Source organism: Trachemys scripta, chromosome 7, assembly GCF_013100865.1.
Source record: "Trachemys scripta elegans isolate TJP31775 chromosome 7, CAS_Tse_1.0, whole genome shotgun sequence".
Classification (NCBI taxonomy): Eukaryota; Metazoa; Chordata; order Testudines; family Emydidae; genus Trachemys; species Trachemys scripta.
In genome coordinates this window covers 113,961,795-113,987,965 of record NC_048304.1, presented here as the reverse complement: position 1 = coordinate 113,987,965, position 26,171 = coordinate 113,961,795, and the positions used below count along the sequence as shown (strand labels likewise).

At 40.0% G+C, this 26,171-nt stretch overlaps 1 protein-coding gene across 6 annotated transcripts in view; it reads left to right on the top strand.

Moving 5' to 3' along the window:
• The window catches only part of ATRNL1 (attractin like 1), a 1,006,335-nt gene that overhangs the window by 271,295 nt on the left and 708,869 nt on the right, over nt 1-26,171 (top strand). For 5 of the 6 annotated variants that reach the window (XM_034775239.1, XM_034775240.1, XM_034775241.1 and 2 more), the window contains exons 14-15: nt 14,419-14,551; nt 15,757-15,938. In XM_034775239.1, coding sequence (XP_034631130.1) covers nt 14,419-14,551; nt 15,757-15,938 — 315 coding nt within the window. Of the gene's footprint in view, nt 1-1,363; nt 2,612-14,418; nt 14,552-15,756; nt 15,939-26,171 lie in introns of those variants that run through there. The other variant, XM_034775244.1, reaches the window with a different exon arrangement.

Below are 26,171 nucleotides of genomic sequence, written 5' to 3'. Positions count from 1 at the left end.
CTCAGAGATTGTTTGGTGTCACAGAAAAGCAGTTTCACAAACCCTAGGGTGGACTTTTTGTTAGCAAACTTCACTTCTTGTTTATTTAAAATATGTTTTTGTTTCTCTCCATTGCTCACCTTCACCATATATCTAAGTATTCCATATATTTTAGGATTAGAATGAGTTTATAAAAAATAAATCAATCTTGCTTTGAGATACAACTAACTGACCCAAATAGATGGTCAAGAAAAACAAATACTAGAAAGTATCAAACGGTCTATTTGTAAATAAGAAGTCTTATGGAATTGGTTGTATCAGCCATTTTAGAGTAATCACTGAATTGTTTCTACACAAGAAAATATGGGTAAGTATTGAGACTTAGGAAGAAATTAAGATTTTTTTTTTCATTTGTGGTGTTGATAAGAAGAGGAGGAATGGTTAAAAAAAACAACAAAAACCTTTGAACTATACTAATCAGCAGATCCAGAGTATATATATGTCTCTGGATCTGAAGAGAATTAGCTAACAAACACACTGAACCACTATCAATTATTTTTGATAAGTCATTGACAACAGGGAAGGCAGTGGGTAATTGGAATAAAAAAGCAAATTTGATCTCAATAGTATAAAATGGGGAAAAAATCTTTGTAGTTACTGTCTGGTAAATTCTGGCTTTGGCTTCTATTAAAATAATGGAACCAAATATTAAAAGAAATTATCTGGGAGCAGAAAGGAAGAGAACCATGAAAAGTAATGATGATTACTTCATAAAGTAATTAACTTTATTTGAATGATTTACAAAGTTAAGGGCTGAAATGTTATATTAAAGTAATATCTCTGGGGCCAAACTGTGCATGATGCCTCGGTGAATAGGAAGTAAGGTGCCTCCCTCATTCTCTGGTATCCTTCTACATCAACTTGGGCACATTGTGGTCTTTTTACTCAGGCTATGTCTTCACTGCATGCTAACCATGGGTATGCAATTGCAGGTTAGTCAATGAGCAGTTGCCTAACCCACTACAATGCAAACACATTGTTGATATCTGCATGCTGCTGTCACGCCCCATGTCTGCAAGGGCACTATATGTAACTGTGAGAAGCAGTAAAGCTATCTGGGCATGGATCTCATGATTCATAGTGTCAAAGCTCATTGTGCCACTCTATACTTACAGTCACAGGGTGTTCTGGGGAGACTTGTCTGCCCACTCAGGGAGTTGCGGGAGGAAATGGTATAGGGCTGGAAAATTCATTTCCTGGCAGAACGCAGGCTGGTGTGATGTGCTGTTATGGGCTGAAGATACGGATCCTGCTCACACTAATAAATGTAACTGACAGATGCTGGTTTTTATGGGGGCAATGTTTTGTTGGCGTGCCTCTGCAGGAAATGCTGTCAAGAAACCATGGTGGGTGTTTCAGAGGCGACCTCCATCATAAAGAAGACAAGAGGCAGTGGTTTGTATTTACAAGCAGAAGCTCAAGAGCAACAACAGAATGGGATCATGTGGACATGGAGGCATGGACTGAGCTGATGCTATTTTTCATGGTAGTCCATCCCCCCCCCTCCACACACACACCTCCTGTACGCAGACTGGATCAAAACCACAAGCACAGAGTGGTGGGACTTCACTGTGGTGGAAACATGGGATGACCAGCCATGGGCCCAGAATTTTCCAGAGAAAGCCACATTCCTGGAGCTTATGAGGAGTGTGACCCAGACTTTGAGTGATAGAACACCCAGATAAGAGAGGCAATAATTGTCCAGAAGTGTGTTGCTATCACCTTGTGGAAATTGTCAGTTTGGGGTTGGCAAATCCAATGGCTGGCACAGCGTACAAGGAGGATTACAAGGAAATTAATGCTGTGCTGGCTCTAGAGGTTGTGAAAATTGAAAATATCTCTGAAATAATTGCTGGGTTTGCACTCATGGAGTTTCTGAGCTGTTTTGGTACTATTGATACCGGCCACATACATATCCTGTGCTTGCCATCTGAAGCAAGCAAGGACATTACTATTCCATTGTTATGCAGGCCCTTGTGGATTACTGTGGCATATTCATGAATACCTACACTGGATGCACAGGTAGGGTGCATGATTCTAGGGTGTTCCAAAGGTCTGGCCTGTTTCAGCATGGACAAGCTTATAAATCATTCCCCTCGAATAACACAGTCAGCAGTAGGGTGTCTGTACCAACTGTGATTTTAGGTGACCCCGCCTCCCCTCTGCAGCCCTGGGTGATGAAGGTTTATCAGTACCTGAACCAACCAGACAAGAGACAGCTTAAATGCATGTTGAGCTGGTGCAGGATGATGGTGGAATGTGCTTTTGGCCAACTGAAATCAACATGGCACCATTAAAACTCATTTGGACTGTAGTGTGTTTAATGCCATACGTGTGATTGGGTATGTTGTGTGCTTCATAATATATGTAAGTATAAGCAGGAATACTTTGGAATGGAATGGGTTGCTGATAATAATTCTTTGGGGTCTGTTTACAGACAACCACAAATGCACTTACTAATGGGGTAGGTTCTGTTACAGAAAAGTCTGTAGGTGATGCCTTGTGCAATTGCATTCTTGAGCTACACTTTAATACACCGAGGCTGATTAATGTGGTTGTACGGCACATTGTGCTCTTGTCTTGTATTGAAATGTAGTGTTTATACATGAATTAAATAAAAAAAATTCCTTTCTTTTTGCATTTATTGAAGTTGATTGATAAAAATGTGGGAAGACCAGCTACGCTAACATGATTACAAATGTATGCAAATATAAGACAACATAAAACCTTGTCACAAATAAGGAAACTGCACATCATTGGGGTATCTGTTCTCTTTCCCTGAATTGGAGCAGGTGTAGAGTGCAGTGAATATTCTGTTGGTGTGAGGTTCCGTGGCTCATTAGCTTCCTTCCCCGTGGAATTGTTGTCCACAGCTTGTTGAATGTGGTAACATTTGGGTGAATCCATGGAGCTGGCCATTGGTGGCATGGAGGTTTGGGCAGGATGACTCATAAGTCCCAATAGTCTCTTAAACATGACCCTCTGATATGCCATGTCTCACTCCTTCAGCACCCAGTCATGGCAGAGATAACCTGCCAGTGGCTTCCCCTCTTTCCTTTGCTTTTTAACTAAACGTATGTCCTCCTTATGGCACTTTTCTGATAATCTAGAACAGTTTTTATGCTCCTCCATGAGCAGGCTCCTTCATAAGCAGGTCTCTCTCTTTTTTTTTTTTACCTCAAATTTTGAAGTTTTTCACTAATACTTAGGGCCAAGAACTGATCCCAGTGGGACCCCACACGAAAGAAACTCACTCGATGTTTTATATGGCCCTCCTGGTGAATGTCATTGGCACAAATGGTGTCTACTTCTGGTACAGAGCCAGCTCTGCACCATCTCCACAGAAGCCTCATGGCACAGGGAGTCAGGTTGAGTCAGGGATAGGAGGATAAATGGCTGGGACATACCTTAAAGGTTGAGCTAACAGTCTTCAATAAAGCACAAAATCTTACGTTTAAAATAAATTAAAATGCTCTTGGATTTGAGCACCCTCACATGGACTGAAGATTAATGGAGACCATAAAGAAAGGGTGATGATAAACATCAGTATGTCAAGTTGGGGGACAGGAATAACTAGTGCTTGCTTTAGTGGTAAGTGTAACCCTTGCTTGAAATAACACCTTAACTGTGATCTGAAGGAAAAGAGAATTATCTACCTAGTTAAACATCAAGGATGGGGAAATATTGTTTATTTATGATGTCTCGAGGAAATATAAATAGACTTAGAATTGTCAAGCTGAGGAAAGGAAAATTTAGCTGAAATAATCTCAAATAGTGAGATTTATTAGACTGAAGAATACTGTAGTCACCCAAGGGAAATGGTGGAAGTCCTATTGCTTTGAATAATTTAGAAATATACTAGATAAATCAGTCAAAGAATAAATTTTTATCCAGAACAATCCTGCAGTAAAAGGAGAATGAACTCGGTGATTTCATAGGCCTTTTCCATGGCTAATTTCTGAAATTCTAAGATAAAATAGAATTCGGGCCCTGATCTTGCAATGGATAACACACGTGGGTGCAGAAGTCTGCCCATGTGTTTATCACTAGCAGGATTGGAACCTAAGAATTAAACTAAATCAGACATAAGTGAGGAAATGAAAACGTAAGATAGTTTATGCATACCCTTGTGCATAAATATTGCACATGTCCCACAGCAGTATGTGAATTTGAGTAACAGATGTGCTGTCATAAATCTGAATGTCATTGGCTCAGATTATAACTTACTCGGTTTAATATGAATTACCTATTGGATGTACATTTACATTGAGCTAATGAGATTTTCAGGGAAGCGATGTGTAAATTGGATTTAAGGGAAATAAAGGTTCGGAATAATGGAATGCAATAGAGTACATTACAATAAAATAGTCACTAGAGTTTGAATTTCCTCTTAAAGATTCTTAAATAGCCTTGGGTTATCTGTGTTCAATAGACTCTTCTATTAAAAAATAATGGTACAAATACCCTAGATTCTTCAGAAAACTCTGTAACATGTAACGTTACTATGAGAAGAATTCATTTTCTAAAACAGCCTGAATGCTTTGGGAATTTGACATTGTGATGATGTGTTAACAAGGAATATGGAGCAGGGGAGGGGAGGCACTGTATGAGAACAGATGGTGCTTACTTGTAATTTAAAATTCATTGTAATGCGTCTCTCAGGCAGTTTTGTCAATATGTATGACGATTAAACCAAACTAAATGCAAATTGATACCAAAGATTCTGTGGAATTTCTGTGTGCATACTGTACATGTAGACATTGTCACTTTGCAGCATTTGTTTTAACGGTGTACCATGCAGCTACATGGGCTTCAAGAGCAACTTATCTGGCTCTCCCATGTTTGTTTTACAGTAGACTCTGCTATAGATCAGAAAAATAATAGATACCTTTCATAGTCTATTTACTAATGAGCATCTGGTCTGGTAAAAGCACCAAACAAGCCCCTAAAACATAGTTGTTCTCTTCAATATTAATGAAACTGATTCTGTATATGATTGAAATTTCATTTTTAACAATTGCACTGCTTTAGTACCTAGCAATTTACAAGTGGATTGTTTTCCTTAATGATGAGCAGGAGGTTGATGCACTAATATCACCAGTGCTGCACTAACCTGCTGCATTATCTTAGTGTTGCATCCAGGGCTGGCTCTAGGTTTTTTGCTGCCCCCCCCCCCCCCCCCCCCCCCCAAAAAAAAAAAAAACCTCTGAGAGTGCAACTGCCAAAGCAAAAAAAATCCTCCAAGAGTGCAACTGCCACCCCTGGAATTGTGCCGCCCCAAGCACGTGCTTGGTTTGCTGGTGCCTAGAGCTGGCCCTGGTTGTATCTCCCATTTAACATGTTTTTGTAGTATACCAGTACACCATTAAAGATTCAAAAACCTCATCTTAATCATATACATGTGCTGCATATGTCTTATCTATATTACTATTCACTGTCTATGTGGGGCTTTTTGGAGGGTTAGTCAGGAGACATAGGCTGCAATGTATTCAGTGTACAGATGACACCCAGCTCTGTCTTCAACACAACTGACCCAACTGGAGCAATAGAATTAATTACCCGGTGCCTAGAATGAGCTTGAGAACTAGCTGGCAGTGACTCAGATAAGACTGAGAGGATGTTCGGCTGAGAGAAGCAGCCAGAATAGTTGGGGGAAATTTGTATCAGCAGACCTTGTTAGGGGAATGTGACTGCCATTTGTGAAACAGGTATGCATTTTGGAGGTGCTGTGTTATATCCTGAGCTACTCCTGGATGCCCAGGTGGCAGCTGTGGCAAAGAATGATATTTTTTCCCTATCTGAGTCTGGCAAGACAAATGTGATCTTTTCCCCTCCGTACAAACCTTCCCACAATTATCCATGCCTTTGTCACCTTGAAATTAGCCTGCTGTAATGTGGGCCTACATTTGGGGGGCATTCAGAAGCCGAAGGTAGTGTAGAGCAGTGCTTCTCAAAGCCGGTACGCCGCTTGTTCAGGGAAAGCCCCTGGTGGTCCGGGCCGGTTTGTTTACCTGCCATGTCCACAGGTTCGTCCGATCGAGGCTCCCACTTGCCTCGGTTAGCCGCTCCAGGCCAATGTGGGCTGCGGGAAGCGGTGTGGGCCGAGGGATGTGTTGGACGCCCTTCCCGCAGCCCCCATTGGCCTGGAGCGGCAAACCGCGGCCAGTGTGAGCTGCAATCGGCCGAACCTGCAGACGCAGCAGGTAAACAAACCGGCCCGGCCCGTAAGGGGCTTTCCCTGAACAAATGGCGGACCAGCTTTGAGAAGCACTGGTGTAGAGTACCACAGTTTGATTATTAAGTAGAATTGCACACTGACAACACATTAAACTACTGCTGCATTGTCAACATTGGTATTCAGTTTGTTCATTTTAACCGATAAAGCCCTAAGTGATTTGGCATCTGGTTACCCACTCTTGAGGTCAGCAGAAATGCTTGAGCCAGAGCTCCTTCAATGCATATGAGAGGTACTTATTGGCTCTGTGCAGTGTCCTTGGGTTTTAGAACTTGCTCTCCTTCCTGGTCCACCAGAGCCCAGATTTGTTAACCTTCTGATTATGTGGCAAAGCTTGTTCTTTTTTTTTTTTTCACCTCCCTCCCTTCTCTGAGTCTGTTGCGGAAAGTGTATATTTATGGGCAGTCCTTTGCTTATGCGATGATTTTAATTTATGGGATGGAGCCTATAGTTACATTTTAGAAATCTGAAGAAATAATATATATAGCTGACACACTCTATATGTGTTACAGAAAGATACATATAAAATTGCTTTTTATCAAAAAGCGACATGTGACAAATGGCTAAACTTACACAAAACTTTTAGGTATCTACAAACCTGGAGTGTTTTGAAGGCCCTCGGGTAAGTTCGTTATTATGCTACCTGCTGTTGACGGATTATTTAGCTTAGACTTTTATCTGAATAAACCATCCCGAGGGATTGTCTTTCTATTTCAGTTAATGAGTTGACTTTCTTTGCTGCTTAATATATCTGTGACATCCCAGCAGCTTTTTTAGTTTACCCCTGGCTGTGAGACAGAAACTAAAAGAGGCCCTGTTATCATATTGGAGGTGTTAGTTAAAAAGTATCCCATAATACCAATGAAAATACCTTGTAATTTAAAAAGTGTATGGATTTTAAAAAGTGTATAAATAGTATAAAAGTTGCCTTTGCTGATGGTGGGGAAAATGAATTCCTAGTACACGATCCTGGTAGCACACTGATTAAGGGCATGAATAAAAGAAGAAAAAATAACTAAATCCTGTTTCCCAAGTGTTTTTCTTTTTAATATAAACTTCTTACCGTGTTATTAACCACCTCTGGTAGTATTTGTGTGCTGTAATAATATTTGCCATCTAATGTTACCACAATAGCGCATGTGTTCTTTTTCTTTCTCACCCTCGCCAACACACACTACATGCGGCTAAAGAGGAGAACTTGAAGTCTGGTTCTGACATCACTTTAGGCTGAAAGTAGGTTTGTGTCATCTGACATACTTGTGTAAGAAAGACAAGGTGGGTGAGGAGATATATTTTATTGGACTAAATTCTGTTGGAGAAAGAGACAAACTTTTGAGCTACACAAAGCTCTTCTTCAGGTCTGGTGAAGTACTCAGAGTGTCACAGCTAACTAAAGGTGGAACAGATTGTTTAGCATAAGTCTCTTACACATATTCTAAGAAACCATTCAATGTGAAGTGGACTGTTAATGCCTGTGAAGGTAAGTATAGTGATCTGTGAGTGGGTTTTTTTGTCCATAAGGTTCTATTGTTGAAGCTGATCATAGTGTTTGGGAAGTTAATGCTGGAGTGGGAATGTTCTACAGAGAATTTGATAGGTGGGGTGGTGGTTGAAGTTGTGGTGGAAATCTGTGAGGGAATTTAGGTCATCTGTCCAAAGGATGAAAATATCGTCAACATATCACAGGTATATCATTGGTTTTGTGGTACATTTGTCTGGAAATTCTTCTTCATGTGGGCCAATGAAGAAGTTGGCATGTTGGGGACCCATCCTAGTACTTATACCTGTTCCCATGGTTTGGAGAAAATGTTTGTTGCTGAATGTAAAATTGTTATGGGTGAGGATGAAATGGATGAGTTTGGGGTGGGGATCTGAGTGTTGTCCATTATCTTGTAGATATTTGAGGCAGGCAGTGATGCTGTCATTTTGAGAGATGTTTGTTTATAGGGAAGTGACATACATGGTGGCAAAGATGGTGTTCCGAGGGAGGTGGTTAATGTTGTGGAGCTCTGGAGGAAGTTGGTTGTGTCCTGGAGGAAACTGTCCCTTTGTGCAAGGAGTGGTTGGAGGATGGTTTTTTATGGGTCCTGATATTTCTTCAGTGAGAGTGCTGTGGCCAAAACATGATTGGTCTGCCTGGGTTCCCTTGTTTCTGTATCTTGGGAAGCATGTTGACAGTCCCTGGGGTGGGTTCCTGGGGGATGAATTTGTAGAGGTTCTCTTGGAGTTGTTTGAGAAAGGATCATATCCTTCAATTCCTGGGTGAATTGTGTTTTGGGGTATTATCTGAATTCTTCATAACTGGTGGTGATGTCGGGTTGTCAGTTGGCCTCATTGATGAAGTTATCGTGGTTGAGGGCTATGATGGCACCCCCTTTGTCTACTGATTTGATTGCTATCTGGTGGTTGGATTTCAGGGACTGTAGAGCTGTCCTCTCATTGGTAGAGAGATTGTGGTGGATCTGATATTTAGTAAGGATTTCACAGTCAATCAGCATAATGATCCCACTGTGGGATGTCCAGGCAGATGATTCTTTTTTCTTATAACTGTTGGTGGGGATGTCCTAGTTGTGGGTAGTGTTCCCTGTTCTTGGAACCAGCCAAGAAATAACCACAAACAGAGGGTGAACTAGAACAGCCTTGAGGGTTGATTTATTGCTTCCCTTATTTGCACAATTATACTCAGACACACAACACATTCATGCTGGCAAGCTGCAGGCGCGGATGTTGGTTTCGATTTTGCAAATGGCTGAGGCTGGCCAGGTGACAGCTGCCCAGAGATTGGCTGTGGGGTGCCGAGAGTCCCCGAAGTCCCTTTGGATCCGCAGGAGGGCTCTACTGCTTCTGGTCTGGTCCCGAGTTTAGTGTGCTGTAACATTTCCTTGTTGGTAACTGTCCTGGCCGCCCGTCTCAAAATGTATACCTTTACCAAGATAATACCATGGTTCCATAAAAGGTGATATTTGCTTCTTTGCTTTGCCATTGGCTGTTACTCACACTATCTCACTCATTCCTTACATTAATTGAATACATTTTCATAAGCATGAATACAATTGGTAATATAGAGTAATACAGCTTTAAGCAATAATCTAACATCATTGGGAAGCTTCCGCTGCTTGTGGCTTTGTAACAGCATAACAGGAAACTGTGCAGACTGCACTCGAAAGAGCAAATGGGGGTGGGGGCGGCTCATCTGTCTACAGGTAGTATCGTCATTGTTGTGAAAGAATTATTGTTGTGGAATAATTCTTCTAGTTCTCCATGTGTTAGTTTGGTATCAGGTTCTATGGTGGGTCAGAAGGTCAGTCCATTGGAGATAACACAGCTACGGTTAGAGGTAGACTTGATAAATTGATGTTGAGATGTTGTATAGCATCCGTGTGGTGGGTCTTGGTGCCATGGTTTCTCTCAGAGGTGGTGTTCTGTGGGTTGTGGAGTTGTTGTAGTTGTAACCCACTAGCCCTCCTTTTTTGTCGTCTGACCGCAGAGGTGTTAATGGGCCACCTCACCTTGAATGATCTCATAGAATGTGTTAACTATTTATGCAAAACAAGCTGTGACACTCTGAGTTCCTTCCCCAGACCTGAAGAAGAGCTCTGTGCAGCCCAAAAGGTTGTCTCTTTCACCAAAAGAAGCTGGTCCAATAAAAGATATTCCGTCTTGTCTCCCTAATATCCTGGGACCAATGCATCTGCAACACTGCACACATGCTTGTGTAACTAATTTGTAGCCAAGTACCTATGAACCAAATGCAAATACTGGTGGCACTGTCAGCTTCTGCTAATGCTAATGGTGCTGTTATACACATCTACTGTGCCTTTCAGTGGGTGATCTTAAAGAGATGTTCAAACATTGCATAGTCTTCAAAACATTCCCGGGAGGAAATGTGTATAATACTTACCTATCTTAGAGGCATGTAAATTGAATAACAATGAAGTCAATGAAGTTAGATGTCTTCCCAGCAGTTGCAGGGTGAGCTAATGGGGCGGGTCTGAATGGGTACATTTACACAGTGATAAATATGCGGCTACCCTGGGCTCATGGGGCTTAGGCTCTGGGGCTGAAAAATTGCTGTGTAGACATTCAGGCTGCAGACTGGGCACTGGGACCCTGCAAGAGTGGAGGGACTCCAGCCTGAGCCCGTACGTCTATACAGCAATTTTTATCCCCACAGCCCAAGCCCCGCGAGCCAGCGTCAGCTGACCTGGGCCAGCTGTGACCGTGCCATGGGTCTTTTATCCTGTGTAGATGTACCCAATGCCTACATTCTTTTTCTCCAGTTCTACAGAATAAACTGCTTTATGACCTAGAGTAGTCATAAAGCTAGTACTGCAGGAAGCAAACCCAACTTCATTTTTTTAATGAGTTGTTGAGTGTGTGGGCTCTTTGTGGATGTAATTCTTTTTCATATGGTTGCAGCAGGCCTGTCTTTACATTTGACTGAGCGTGGGGACTTTTGTTAATAATGGTACTATTACTTTGTTGTGAAAAGACAACAAATGCGTATTAGACATAGATTAGGAATTCTATGCCAATACTAATCTAGCGATGGAGCGGATTTGACAAATGGAATACCTAGCTATATTGGTTATGCTTTATTTTTAACTACTGCATACTCCTTGTATTATAAATGTGGAAAGATGCCCAGATCTGAAGAAGAGCTCTGTGTAAGCTTGACAGCTTGTCTTTCACCAACAGAAGTTGGTCAAGTAAAAGATATTACTTCACCAACCCTCTTTCTGGAATGTGGAAATAGTGAGTCTTAGCGTTAACTGTATTTGCCCAAAGGTGCAGGAAATAGGTTGCGGGGGGTGCTGCAACACTCCCAGATCTTGTGCCTGGCATCCTGGCCTCTGGGCCCGTGCCCCTGCCGCCCAGGGTCCCAGCTGCCAGCTCCACAGCTGGCCTGGGGTACTGCTCACCCACTGGCTCTGGGGGCTCCGCTGCCAGTCCCACGATCCTGCTCGGCCGCCGGCCCTGCGCCTGGGGTCCCACCTGGCTGCCGGCCCCAGGGTCCAGGCCGCCAGGCCCGGGGTCCATGCGGCTGGCCCCAGCTACTGGCCCCATGCCTGAGACTCTGCACCCGCCCCTAGCTGTGGCCCCAGCCTCCGCCGCCTTACCCCTGTCCGCATCCCTCCCTTCCGGAGCTACAGTCCTGCTCCCAGCCTCAGGTCTAGGGGGCAGTGAGGGCTGCAGATGCGGGTAAGAGGGGTGCAGCTCAGCACTCCCACTCCAAAAACTGTTCCAGCACCACTGTATTTGCCTCATTTCTGTCAAAATAATCTTTTGCCTAGTTACTGAGAAGGGTAAAAAAATCTGATGGTGAGTTTGGGGAGAGGAACGGAGAATGATATAGATGGTACCTGATGACATAAGTGTGCTGCTGGTTGGCAAGCATGGTAGTTATAAAAGAAATTAAAATAATAAAAATAAAACACCCGCTTGCTAGATATGCATAGCCCTTTGTGTGCGTTTGGAATGGTAGCCCTTAAGAACTCACCAATTGCCTTAAATGACAAAGTATTTCCATTTAGATAACCTCAGTGATTGCATTTTTCAAGTACAGTCTTTAGTATCATAAGAACAGAGATGTATCAAGGAATACTTGAGTGGCCTGATCATTTTGTCGTAGGCCATGTCCACATGGTGACAATCTGGAAGGTTAATGCAAATCAACTAAAGGTTTGAAGTTATGTGCGTAAATCCAAGTGTAGTAAACTCCAGTGTGGATGTTGTCATTCAGGATTAAACTGGCCTTGGTTTGCTGTAGCTTAATCTTCCCTAAACTATGGTGAACTATGACCACGTTACTGCTGAGTGAGACCACCTACACAGTGTTTAATGTGCTTTAGTTTATGGATATTAAACACTTTTAGTTAATTAACCTTAATTTTCCTGAGTTCTCCTCATAAAGACATGCCCTTAGATCAGGAGTCTCACACACGTGGCTCGCGGGCTGCATGTGGCCTGCGGAGTTATTTCCTGCAGCCCACCAAGCTCCAATCACCCTCCCCTGAGCACGCTGTGAGCCCACTCCTCCACCTTCTTACAAGTGCTTCCTGCCGCCAAACAGCTGTTTGGACTTTCCAGGGGGGAGGAAGGAGGACGCAGTGCGCTCAGGGGAGGAGGCAGGGAAGAGGTGGTATTGGGGCAGGGATTTGGGGAAGGGATTGGAATAGGGGTGGGGAAGGGTGGGGGGTGGGAAGAAGCGGGGCCAGGCGGGGACTCATGGAAGGGGTGGAGTGAGGTTTTTTGCAGGCACAAATCAACACAGCTTTCCATCACAACACAAATTTGCTCACCCTCACTCATACTTACCATAAACTTGAGTGGCTAAGTGGCAAGTCCTTTGCTAGTAAGCATATATTGGGCTACTGTGACAACGCAATAAAAGTCAGTAGAAAAATCACTGTAAGATGCTATACAATTTAAGGATGTAGAAAAAAGATATATGAGAAACAGTACGTGACCCTGTAATTAAAAAATTGCATGATAACATATAGTATCAAAGTGGCAGAGAAAAAGTTGTGTGTGCAACCCTGATTTTGGCACGTGTGCTTAACTGTGCAGTCTTAACATTCTCTTAGAGTAGTTTTTTGTATGGAATGTGGTACAATTTGCAAGCAACACGGAGACTGGTTTCGTCTCAGGATATCAAACCTAATACTGATGCTCTGGTTGATGCAAAATGCTGCCAGCTAAGTGGCCAAAAATGAAATGACTGTCAAAATTAGCACTGACTTTTCACATTACAGTTTTTAAAAAGTTAATACATTGACTTTTAATAGCATACTATATTACTCTTCCTTTTTTTCATTTTTGACTATACTTTTGTATCGTCGTATGAAAAGGTTTCAGTGATGCGGCCCTCGGACCAATGTACGAGTCCTCATGTGGCCCTCGTGGTGATTTGAGTTTGAGATCCCTGTCTTAAATGAAACTGGAAGGTCTTTCTGGGCCATCACTGTAGGATCATGCCACCAGTGCGGTCTAACTGCAGACCACACCACATGCTAATATAACAGTGAATTGGGAGCGAGATTTATTTGGCAAAGACAGGATCATAGTGAAAAATTGAACTCTGTCAGTTTGAATTGTGTGGATTCATGCTTGAATTGGGCCTTGAATTTGGCTTTCTGATCTACATCTAATGTATACTTTTTGTCATTACACAGTAAAGAAAAAAAGGGGAGGGGTTAAAGAATTGGAAATCTTCCTTCTTTTCCCTCTTGTTCTCTTCACTTGCACTGTCACCTCTTGCTTTTCTTCTTCCTCTTGAATATTTCAGAAATTTTTAAATGCTTGAAATTTGTCCTTCTGACGCATATTGTCTCTACGAGCTGAATATCACCACTTCTAACACCTAAAGCCTGAGTTTACTAGTATGCCTATGTTTGTAGGGAATATATCTTAGTTTAGATTAGGTTAGAGTTTACATTGTGTCTTTTGAATCTGAATCCAAAGAATTGCATATGTGCACATTGTGACCAGTTGTGTTGGACTTGAAAAGGAATTTGTTGTGGACTTGAGGAGTTTGTGTGTATTTGGGTTTTGTGATTATAATGTTGCTTTAAGTTGTGAATTCCTTAATTTATATTGCTTGTGTTGACATGAAATGAATGGAGGCAGTCTTAAGTGTATGTTAATGACACTTTTCTGTGTGATTTATTAAATAAGGTCTCAATACTTGCATCTTGGTCTAAAAGTCCCGAACAGGAAAAAGATAAATGCCTTACTTAGAGAGCAATACTTTAGTCATCAAAGCATTTTAGCTAAAAATTGCCTTCAGAGTTTACTGTGTTGCTCATTCACTGAAGTGCAGAGGGAATTCTTTTGTTCCTGCCAAAATGGTAGTCTTTGGGTTCTTTAAATTTTATACTTCATATCTTAAATACAAGTAGTTTTAAAAAAAATCTAAGATGAAATTACTGGAATTCTTGACATATATGAGGTCCTTTATTTTTTTTCTGCTCCAGTCAGTGACACCAGAATCCTTTCCCACACTTTTAGAATCAATAGATTCATTTGCCTGTCTAACCTACAAATAACTGGATTGGTGGGAGCCTTGTGCACTTTACTCCTGATTTCTGATCTATGAGCAGTTTAACAAAAGGTATACTCTGTGTCTGTTTTGTTTTTTATAGTCAGTCAAAAACTACACCAAATGTCATGTGAGAAATGAACAGATCTGTAATAAATTGACCAGCTGTAAAAGTTGCTCACTAAACCTGAACTGCCAGTGGGATCAACGGCAGCAAGAATGCCAGGCTTTACCAGGTAAAAGCTTTGAAATTTGAAATCTGCTTTTTAATTGTTTTGAGAGCTGGGTGAATCTCCCAAATTAATTTCCATGAATATTTACTCAACTAGAAAAAATGACTTTGTCTTGCTTGTGCTCCCTGCCCTTTAAGATCTCTTTTTTAAGGATAATCTAGTGACTGAGTTCACTGGCAGGAATGTTCATGATAACAGTTCATTTTAAGATGCTAATATAAAACATTCCCAGAAAGCAAATTTTGACTTTTTAAAACCCAAATATTCTTACTGTGAAAAAGATTAGATACACCATGCACCATCAGGGAATATAAACAATACAAATGTGATTTGTGTGTCTAATCAAAGCTAACAAAAAAACCTTGCCTTTGATACCAGATTCTTGTAACAAACTGCTTCTAAACAATCTACCGAACAAGTTATTTGCTCAGTGAATAATTTTAAATAATAAGTTTTAGACAACCATAAAGTGCATGTAAACAATCTTTGAAGATGCTAGTTTAAAAGAATACATTAACTGCTATCAATTAGTTGCTCATCTTTTAACAATAATGTGCATGTGACTAGTGCTAAACATATTAATGATAAGATTAAAAACATATCTTTCTCTAAAATTTTAAAATATCAGAAATTTTTTTACTGACATTTAGTATTGTCTCTCTAGCCACCGTACTGGTATAGGGTGATTATTATTTTAAGATTATAGAAAGGACAAAAGAAAGAAGACACACTTTTGTGATCTTTTGGTTCTAATAAATTTGTCTTCATATTTCTAAAAAAAGATTTAGATAAACTCTAATCAACTCATTTTTCTGAGACAACTATTGCCATGGCACCAAAATGTCAAACCTGTATATATTATTTGTGTAGTATAGCCTTGAATGCTTATTTACATTTAAGTCTTTATAAATATCAGAAAGATTATACTAGCGATGCTATTAGACTGTAACTCAGAATATAACTTACTGCAACACTATATATGTTGTATTTTTTTCTTGTTAGTTGGCACTCTTACTACATTGACATTCAAAGTAATATAAAACTTGATTTTCTAGGTTGTTTAATAATATTACATTTCTAAATTATGATGAAACTGAGTAATGATATATACTGGACCGTGACTTGAAAAAAAACAACAAACCTTCTAGATGTGTGTTTGCATGCTTTTCTGCTTATACATTTGTATCTTAATGTGATTTCTGTACTAGCTCATCTGTGTGGGGAAGGATGGAGTCACATTGGCGATGCCTGCCTCCGCATAAATTCAAGTCGTGAAAGCTATGACAATGCCAAACTATACTGCTACAATTTGAGTGGGAATCTTGCCTCATTAACAACCTCAAAAGAAGTGGAATTTGTTCTGGATGAAATACAGAAGTATACAGTCCAGGTAACTTGACTTCAGAGTGCTGGTTTATTTTGACCTTTAAACCCTAATTGTGGCTACAACTTTTTCTCTTTCTCCAAATTTTACAAAGGTTCCTGAGATAAAGTTCATTAGATTTAGAAGAGAGGGAGCTGCCAGCAGATGATTTTGTGGGAAGAGGGCCGATTCTGATCTGTTGGGGTTTATACCCTGCAAGGTCTCTCTTTTTGTGTGTGTGTGTGTGTGTGTGTGTGTGTGTGTGGCCACTTGGGGCAGGAAATGGAATGAAGGAGGGAAGGTTTTTGTGTTAATTTGTTAATTGCTGTACAATGCCGTTAGGTGTGGGAATGAGTTATCATTTTGTGTGTGGTCAGCTGTGGATTTTAGCTGTTCAATCTAACAGTTGATTGTTTTCTTGAAAGGCCCACCTATATCATGGATGGCTAATTTAGGGAGAACAGGGGTTTTAAAAAGCCAGCTTGGAAGGGACCCGTGGAGCTAGTGAGCAGGAGCAGCAAAAGGGGGAGTTTTGCGTGAGACGTTAGAGAAGGAGCATGAGAGTCAGATGCACCTAATAAACCTTCTCTAAACTTAGACCAACAACCCCCCAAAGGAAAATTAAAAAATGAACACAAAGAACAAACAAACAAAAACCCTGCAAGAGCAACAACAAAAAAAATGCAGGCAGAAGTTCAACAGCGTGTGCGTTTGGTGCAAGAAACTCATGGCCCTCAGAGATAGAGTATGGACTCTTGACACCAGAATGGCTGTACTGGAAGAGCTAAAGGAGACAGAGAGTTACATAGACGAGACTTTCTGGAACATAACAGAGCAGTCCTAACCCCAGTCTTGACAGCCTCTGTGCTGTTGAGGAGGATGAAAGTCTTTGGGAAGGAGAACATCACACTGGAGCAGAGGGAAATGATCCCATTGTTGGGACCCTCCTTCCAGATGATGTCATGGTATCCTCTTGCACTGAGGATACTGCTCTGTGGGAGGGAATTCCAGTTATTAGGAAGAGATGGGTAATAATAGTTGGGGATTCAATTATTAGAAATATAGATAGTTGGGTTTGTGATGACCAGGAGACCTCACTGTGAATTGCCTGGCGGGTGTGAAGGTTTCAGTTCTCTCGAGACATCTAGACAGGCTTATGTGCAGTGCTTGGGAGGCGCCAGTGGTCATGGTACATGTAGATACCAATGACAATAGGGAAAGGTAGGAGAGAGGTCATGGAGGCCAGATTTAGGCTGCTAGAAAAGAAATTAAAGTCCAAGGCCTTCATGGTAACATTTTCTGAAATGCTTCCAGTTCCACATGCAGGGCCAGTTTGACAGGCAGAACTGCGTGGTTTCTATGCATGGGTGAGATGATGGTGTTGAAAGGAGGATTTTAGGTTTATTAGGAACTGGGGAACCTACTCGCAATGGAGGAGCCTGTACAGGAAGGATGGGATCCACCTAAACCAAAAAGGAACCAGCTTCCTGGCATGTAAAATTAAAAAATTTAAAAACTCCTCTGTAACCTAAGGGCTGGGGGAAAGCCAACAGGTGCGGAGAAGCACACAGTTCAGACAGACACATCCTTAAGGGAGTATTTATTAAAGGGAATACGCTATATCCTAGTCAAGAGAAGAGGATAGAAGCTGATAAAGTACAGGTATGACCTGAAGAGAAACAGTCAAACGAAAAAGAGCTCTATGGGAATGGGTGACAGGGGATGGATCACTTGATGATTTCTTGTTCTGTTCATTCCCTCTGGCATTGGCCACTGTTGGAAGATGGATGTTAGGTCTGACCCCGTACGGCCTTTCTTATATTATTATTCAATTATATCACATTAAAGCAGAGATCTAAATACTGACAAATTTTTAAAGTGCTTGTATACAAATGCAAGAAGTCTAAATTCTAAGATGGTTGAACTGGAGTGCCAGATATGAAATGAGGATATTGATATAATAGGCATCACAGAAACTTGGTGGAACAATGATAGTCAGTGGAACACAGTAATACTAAGGTACAAAATATATATGACAGAGTATGTCGTGCTGATAGGAGAGCGCCATTATATGTGAAAAGAAGCCAAATATAGTAAAAATCTTAAATGAATCAAACAGTACCATAGAATCTCTATGGATAGAAATTCCATGGTTGAATAATAAACGTATAACAAGAGTATACCATGAACCACCTGACCATGATGGTGATAGTGATTGTAAAATAGTCGGGGAGATGAGAAAGGCTACAAAAATAGAAAACCCAGTAATTAATTGGGGATGCCAGTTATCCACATTTGACTGGGAACATGTTACTTCCAGACAGGATGCAGAGATTAAATTTCTAAACACCATTAATGACTTCTTCTTGGAGCAGCTAGTCTTGAAACCCACAAAGGGAGAGGCAATTCTTGATTTAGTTGTAAGTGGCACCCAGGATCTGGCCCAAGAGGTGAATGTAGCTGACTCCCTCAGTAATAGGGACTATAATGTAATTAAATTTTAGATCCTTGTAGGGGGAAAACACCAAAGAAATCCAGCACAGTAGAAGAAATAAGAATGACACAAAATGAAGAGGCTAGTTAAACAGAAATTAAAATTAATGGTCACAAGAGTTAAATGCCTGCAAGATAGATGGAACATTTTTAAAACATCATAATAGAAGCTCAAGCTATATGTATACCCAAATAAAATAAAAACAGTAAAAGGACCAAAAAATGCCACCATGGCTAAATAATAGAGTAAAAGAGGAGGTTAGAGACAAAACATCATCTCTTAAAAATTAGACGTTAAATCCTACTGAGGAAGATAGAAACGGGCATAAATTCTGGTGAGTCAAGTGTAAAAGTATAATTAGTGAGGTCAAAAAAGAATTTGAAAATTAACTAGCAAAAGCTAGAAAAACTAATTTTTTTAACTACATCAGAAGCAGGAAGCCTGCCAAATAATCAGGGGGGGCCTCTGGATGATTTAGGTGCTAAAGTATCTCTCAAGGAAGACAAGGCTGTTGCAGAGAAACTGAAGGAATTCTTTGCATTGGTCTTCACCGCAGAGGATGTGAGGGAGAATCCCACATTTGAGCCATTTTTTTTAGGTGACAGATCTGAGGAACTGTCCTAGATTGAAGCATCAATAGAGGAGGTTTCGGAACAAATTGATAAACAATAAGAAGTCACCAGGACCAGATGGTATTCACCCAAGAGTTCTGAAGGAACTGGCAGAACTACTAACTGTGGTATTTAACCCATTACTCTTATCGGATGACTGCTGGAAAGCTAATGTGACACTAATTTTTTAAAAAAGCCCCAGAGGCGATCCTGCTAATTATAGGCTGGTAAGCAGACTTCAATACCAGGCAAATTGGTTGAAGCTATGGTAAAGAATATAATTATCAGTAATCTAAATAAACACAGTATGTTGGGGAAGAGTTTGCATGGCCTTTGTAAACGTAAATCATGCCTCTCCAATCTATTAACATTTTTTGAGGGGGATCAAGAAACATGTGGACAAGAATAATCCAATGGTTATAGTGTAGTTGGACTTTCAAAAAGACTTTTACAAGGTTTCTCACCAAAGGCTCTTAAGCAAAGTATGCAGTCATTGGATAAGTAACTGGTTACAAGATAGGAAACAAGGGTTGGAATAAATGGTCAGTTTTCACAGTGGAGAGAAAAAGTGGGTCCCCCAAGAATCTGTAGTAGAATCAGTGCTGTTCAACATATTCATAAATGATTTGGAATAATGGGTAAACAGTGAGGTGGCAAAGTTTTCAGACAATACAAAATTATTCAAGATAAATCCAAAGCTGACTGAAGAATTACAAAGGGATTTCACAAAACTGGCTGACTGAGTAACAAAATGGCAGATTAAATTCAATGTTGATAAGTACAAGTACTTTGCAAAACATAATCCCAACTATACATACAAAATCACTCAAGAAAGATCTTGGAGTCATTGTGGATAGTTCTCTGAAAATATCTGCTCAGTGTGCCACGGCAGTCAAAAAAGCTAACAATGTTAGGAACTATTAGGAAAGGGATAGATAAGAAAACAAAAAATATCATAATGCCAGTATATAAATCCATGGTACGCCTACACCTTGAATACTGTATGCAGTTCTGGTCGCTCTGTCTTAAAATAGATATATTAGGATTGGAAAAAGTGCAGAGAAGGACAACAAAAATGATTAGGAGTATGGACAGCTTCCATATGAAGAGACATTAAAAAGACTCGGACTTTTAAGCTTGGAAAAGAGATGACTAAGAGGTGATATGATAGAGGTCTATAACATCTTGACTGATGTGGAGAAAGTGAATAAGGAAATGTTATTTAGTCCTTCACATAACACAAGAACCAGGGGTCACCCAATGAAATTAATGGACAGCAGGTTTAAAACAAGTATAAGGAGTACTTCTTCATACAATGCACTGTCAACCTGTGGAATTCATTTTCAGGGCATGTTGTGAACGTCAAAACTTTCACTGGATTAAAAAAAAGAATTAAATAAATTCCTGGAAGCTAGGTCCATCAATGGCTATTAGTCAAGCTGGTCAGGGACACAAATGAATGCTATGGGTGTTCCTAGACTTCTGACTGCTAGAAGCTGGGACTGGACCAGGGGTGGATCACTTGGTAAAATGCTGTGTTCTGAAGCAGCTGGCACTGGTCCCTGTCAGATGACAGGATACTGGGCTAGATGGACCATTGGTCTGACCCAGTGTAGCATTCTTATTTTTATCTTCCTGGAACGTATGTTTAAAAAAAAAGGTATTTTTGAAAAATTACAACATCAGAACAATATTGAGATTCCAAACAGATAAATCATTTCTTATAAACAAACGAAAGATTTACACTTCTATACATAGTCTGTGGGTTTTATACCCTGCTACATGCTCTTGGCTGCAAAACAAAATTAGTTTTATAGTAGCTTATGTTTTATAGACAGGGTGAAAAAAGACAATTATGAATAATAATTAAAATTTATATCAAGCTAGTAGCTGATTTGCAAGGTCATTATGCTGCAAATGAATTAAGATTCTTACCAAGGAAATGGCAATGTAATCTTGCCCTTTGCAAATGTTTGTGTTGTATTAGTTCTGAATGCAAGAATTTAATGTCATATATATTATAAATTAAAGTATCGTTTTATACTATGTTCTTGAAAAAGATATGCAAATATTGGTCATGTTGCTAGTTTTATTTTTCAGCAAAATATAGGAAGTGAACAGTGTAAGCTGATTTATTTTCCCTTAAGACACACCTGTGCTTTTCTCTTATTTGCTAAGGAAAGTAATGCATTCCCTATGTTTAAAACATGTCTCTTGATTTGTACCCACTGCAGCCTTGAGACATATATCTTACCACTTTTTTGAAAAGCAATAATGTTAATTTTGTAGAAAACCAGAGTTACAAAATCAAGAATAGGTCCATTAGAAATGACTACTTGAATTATTTACTGGACTTTTTTCTTGTTTGCTCTTAAAATTGCACATAGAAGTACCTAAAATCTAAGACAAAAGACAAGGTGAGTGAAGGCATGTCTATACTTGAACCACTGCATCAGTGCATGAAGACGCTCTACACCAATGTGAAAGCCCTCTCTTATGGTCATAGTTATTCCACTTCCCCGAGAGGCAGTAGCTATCCTGCTGACATAGTGCTTTCTACACAGGGGATAAAGTCGATGCAACTACATTGCTATGGCATGTGGATTTTTCACACTTTGAGCAATGTAGTAATACTGATATAGGTCTGTAGTGTAGACCAGACCAGAGGTAAGATCTTTTATTGGACCAACTTCTGTTGGGGGGCCTTTGAGCTTCCACGGGGCTCTTCTTCAGGTGACCTCTCTCACCAACAGAAGTTGGTCCAATAAAAGATATTACCTCACCCACCTTGGCTCTCTAATATCCTGGAACCAACACAGCTACAACAACACTGCATGCAATGATATAAAATCTAAGAAAACTGCCTGTGACAGACTGTTGATTTGACAATTTGCTGGCTGGCTTGAAGTGCAGATGAGAAATGTCTGTTTTATTTCTTTGGAATGCCATTCTTTTACTAGATTTCAAAGCTAAAAACTTCTGCAAGGTGACATCCTACCAAGAATATCTTTATTTAAATGAATTATGTCCTGAGCCATTGCAGTTATATAAATTTGAGATAATCCACATGTGGCATATAACAAAGGTAGACAAATGCATTCACTTTAAAGGGATAGCTGGGGTTAAATGATCATTTACTTATCAGAAACTTCTAATGCAATGATACAGTGATTTATGCTGTGCCACAGTTAGTTTTTTTTAAATAATTTCTCTTTCATTTCTATCTGCCTGTCCAGTTCTATTTATTCTGTGTAAGTGACTCTAAATGTGTATCAGCTGTCACAAAACCTCTATGAGATTTTGCTTGATTTTCTTTTGTCTGCCTTTTTCTCTGACTCCAATCAGGATGATTTAGGGGGTGAGATTTCATTTTAGATGACTTGTCTTTATTACACACAGTGTTGCAGAGTTCACAAATGTAGTCAGAGCAGCTGTAAGGTGAGAAGCATCCCTTAATCTGAAATATCTATGCTTGGGTTTGACTTTTAAAGGCTTTAGAAATATTTCTTTCATGTGAAACAAAAGCTTTTAGGATTAATGGATGCATTAGAATCCTATCTGAAAGTAAGAATATGGATCTGCTTCACTTAATATTTTTGTATTAAGAGGAAACAAACGTTAGCAATTATTCATTTATAGCAGAGACAATTGAAAAAAATCAGCATCTATTGTAATAGGTGTCACTTATAAATTCGTTATCATGTATAAAAATATAGAATTTTATAGCTTGCTTTACAATATTCAAGGCCCATAGCTCTGCAGTAATTTCAGCACCATTTCCACATCAGGTTCAGAATGAATACATAACACAAAATTTGTGAATTCCTTCAAAGAGTGGAGACAGCTTCCATCTCTCTAATTCCTTCAAGGTTCCACTGTTAGAGCTTAAAAGAGCCATCATAATGGTTCCTCCAAGATCTTAGCTCTAAAAAGGAGCAACAGCTGCTAGTAGGCTTCCATCTTAAAAAAAATAAAAAATAAATCCTGTTGCACTAAAGAAGGAAGGGAGCCAAACAAATAAAGGCATTTGTATGTAGTGAAGAGAGGGGAGAACTATATATGTATTCTTTAAATCAAGCAAACAAAAAAAACCTTAAAAGCAGCCTACATATTTCATGGGTTTTGGTGTCAAGATTCGTTAAGATAATGTTTCAAGTAAATATAGTAAATCAGGTAATTAGGGAGCAGTTCGCTATAACTCAGACAAAATGATCTCTGAATTTTTGTTTATATGCTGAGGTTTATTAGGCTAACTAAATAAACAAGTTTTCGAAGAGAAGATATTGGTTACTCTGCAAATTAGAGGAAATGGAAAAGAGTAATCCTCAATTCATACAAATATTCAAAAGTTGTAAGCTCATTAAATACTGGAATTTTTCCTCAGAACAACAGGAATTAATTCCAAATTACTATTACCTTGTTGATATGCAGTAAATGCCATGACCATTATCTCATATTAGACATAAACAAAGATGAGAGAAATTCTGAAGAGCAACATGCTTCATTTTACATCCTTTTTTTGCAAATTTTCCTTAGGTTAAATAAATTCTCTTGTTAAATTGTACTTTAAAGGAATACTTTTGAATTCTAATCCTGATTTCTTAAGTTCTTGCAACCCCTCCCAGCTTGGTGTCATCTGAACATTTTATAAACACTCTCCATTTTATTATCCAAGTAGTTAATGAAAATATTGAAAAGTACCAGACCCAGGACAGTCTCTTGCAGAACCCCACTTGTTATGACCTCACAGTTAGAGAGCGAACCATTGATAACTTGAGTATGGTCTTTCAACAAGTTGTGCATTCCCTTTAAAGCAATTTCATCTAGACCACATTCCCTAGTTTGCTTATAAAAATGTCACTTGGGACTGTGTCAAAAGCCTTAATCAAAATTCAGATATATCATGTCTACTGCTTTTCCATGCCCACTAGGCCTGCAACTTTGTTAAAGAAGGAAATGAGGTTGGTTTGGCATGATTTTTTCTTAACAAATCCATGTCAGCTACTATTTATCACCCTATTATCCTTTAGGTGCTTACAAACTGATTGTTAATACTGTAATTTGTTCAAATATCTTTTGGGGTATGGAAGTTAGGCTGAGTGGTCTAAAATTCCTTGTGTCCCCCTTTTTAAAGATAGCTATTATATTTGTCCTTCTCAAGTCCTCTGGGACCTCACCCATCCTCCATGAGTTCTCAAAGATAATTGCTAATGGTTCTGAGATTGCTTCAGCCAATTCCTTAAGTACTCTATGTGAATTTCATTAGGCTTTGTCAACATGAATACATCTAATTTATCTAAATGTTCTTTGACCTGTTTTTTTCCATATTATGTCTTTTGTTCATTCCCTTCGTAATATTAATTGTGTTAAATGTTTACCAGACCATTTGGAAAGGGATAGATAAGAAGACAAAAAATATCATAATACCGCTATATAAATCCATGGTATTGCCCACACCTTGAATACTGTGGGCAGATCTGGTTGCTTCATCTCAAAAATATATATTAGAATTGGAAAAAGGTACAAAGTAGGGCAACAAAAATGATTGGGGTATGGAACAGCTCATAAGGAAGTGTTATTTAGTCCTTCACATAACACAAAAACCAGGGGTCATCCAATGGAATTAATAGGCAGCAGGTTTAAAACAAACAAAAGGAAGTATTACTTCACATGATGCCCAGTCAACTTGTGGAACTCCTTGCCAGGGGATGTTTTGAAGGCCAAAACTATAACAGACTTCAAAAAAGAACTAGATACGTTCATGGAGAATAGGTCCATTGATGGCTATTAGCCATCAGGGTTGCTACCCCATGCTGTGAGTGTCCCTAGTCTCTGTTTGACAGAAGCTGGGAGTGGACAATAGGGGATGGATCACTGTGATTGCCTGTTCTGTTCATTCCCTCTGAAACATCCTGCATTGGCCACTGTCGGAAGACAGGGTATTGGGCTAGATGGACCATTGGTCTGAATCAGTATGGCAGTTCTTATGTTCTAGACTTCACCTATGGCCATTACAACTTTAGCTCAAGTCAGTTTGTTCTCCAGTGAAACATCTGATGAGCAGGAGGATCCTTATTCTGCTTTGGGTCCTCTTCATGCTGAACTGATGGTTCTACCCCAACAATGTCCAGAAGTGAATACCATTCTTGACTCCATCACTGACCATGGCACTGGTCACAGACTTATTGGGGATAGACTGGAGAGTTCATCTGGACCACCGGCAGATACAAGGGACCCAGAAGACATTGGACTAAGTTTAACTGTCTTAGAACTGGGTCCATTAGACTGCTATATGTGGCGTTCCCCCTGTCCTGAGACACCCAGTAGCATAGCTGCTAACAAACAATATGTTGGCAATCCACTACATAAACAAACATAGGACACCCAGTTGTAGAAAAACAATCAAACTGTGGAAATCGTTTCTCCTGCATGGCATAACGCCAGTAGCACTGCACGTCAGCAACGACCTTGGAGACTTCCTGAACAGCGAGCCTGTTGCTGGCCTCAAGAGGTCACTGCAGAAATCCATTACTAAGTTAATATTCTGTCAGTATGGAAAAACCACTGAAATACCTTTTGGCCATCAAGGACAATGCCAAGTGTCTGAACTTCTATTCCAGAGGGCCTATGAGCTGGGATCATTGCCAGATGCCTGCTTCCTAAACAACAGCACACCAATTCTGCTAATCCCCAGGGTGATAGCCAAAGCCGAATGAGACCAGGTCACACTCATCCCATAGCTCTCTATTTGCCAAGGCCATTCTCGCTGACAGACCTGTTACAGATGTCCATGCAACCACCAAACAGACTCCCATACTTGTTCTTGCCAAATCAAGATGAGCTGTTACTCCTCATTGCCACCATCCTGAGAAGATACTACTTGCCAGATATCTACAGTAGGATCTGCACTGACAAATACTTGAAGAAGAAAGAATGATTACTTACTCTAGAGTAGCTGGTTCTTTGAGATTGTCACAGTTTTGGGATAACTACACTTTTGACCCCCTCTTGATCTGTTCATGGAAAGCCCTCTCAGGCCTTTATCTGTCCCCTTTCTGGGAAGAGATCGCATCCACATTAACCAGGGATTTAAGCTTACAGTCCCCTTGCACTGTTTTTTCCCCGGCAGATATAACTAAAGTCCAGTACTTATAT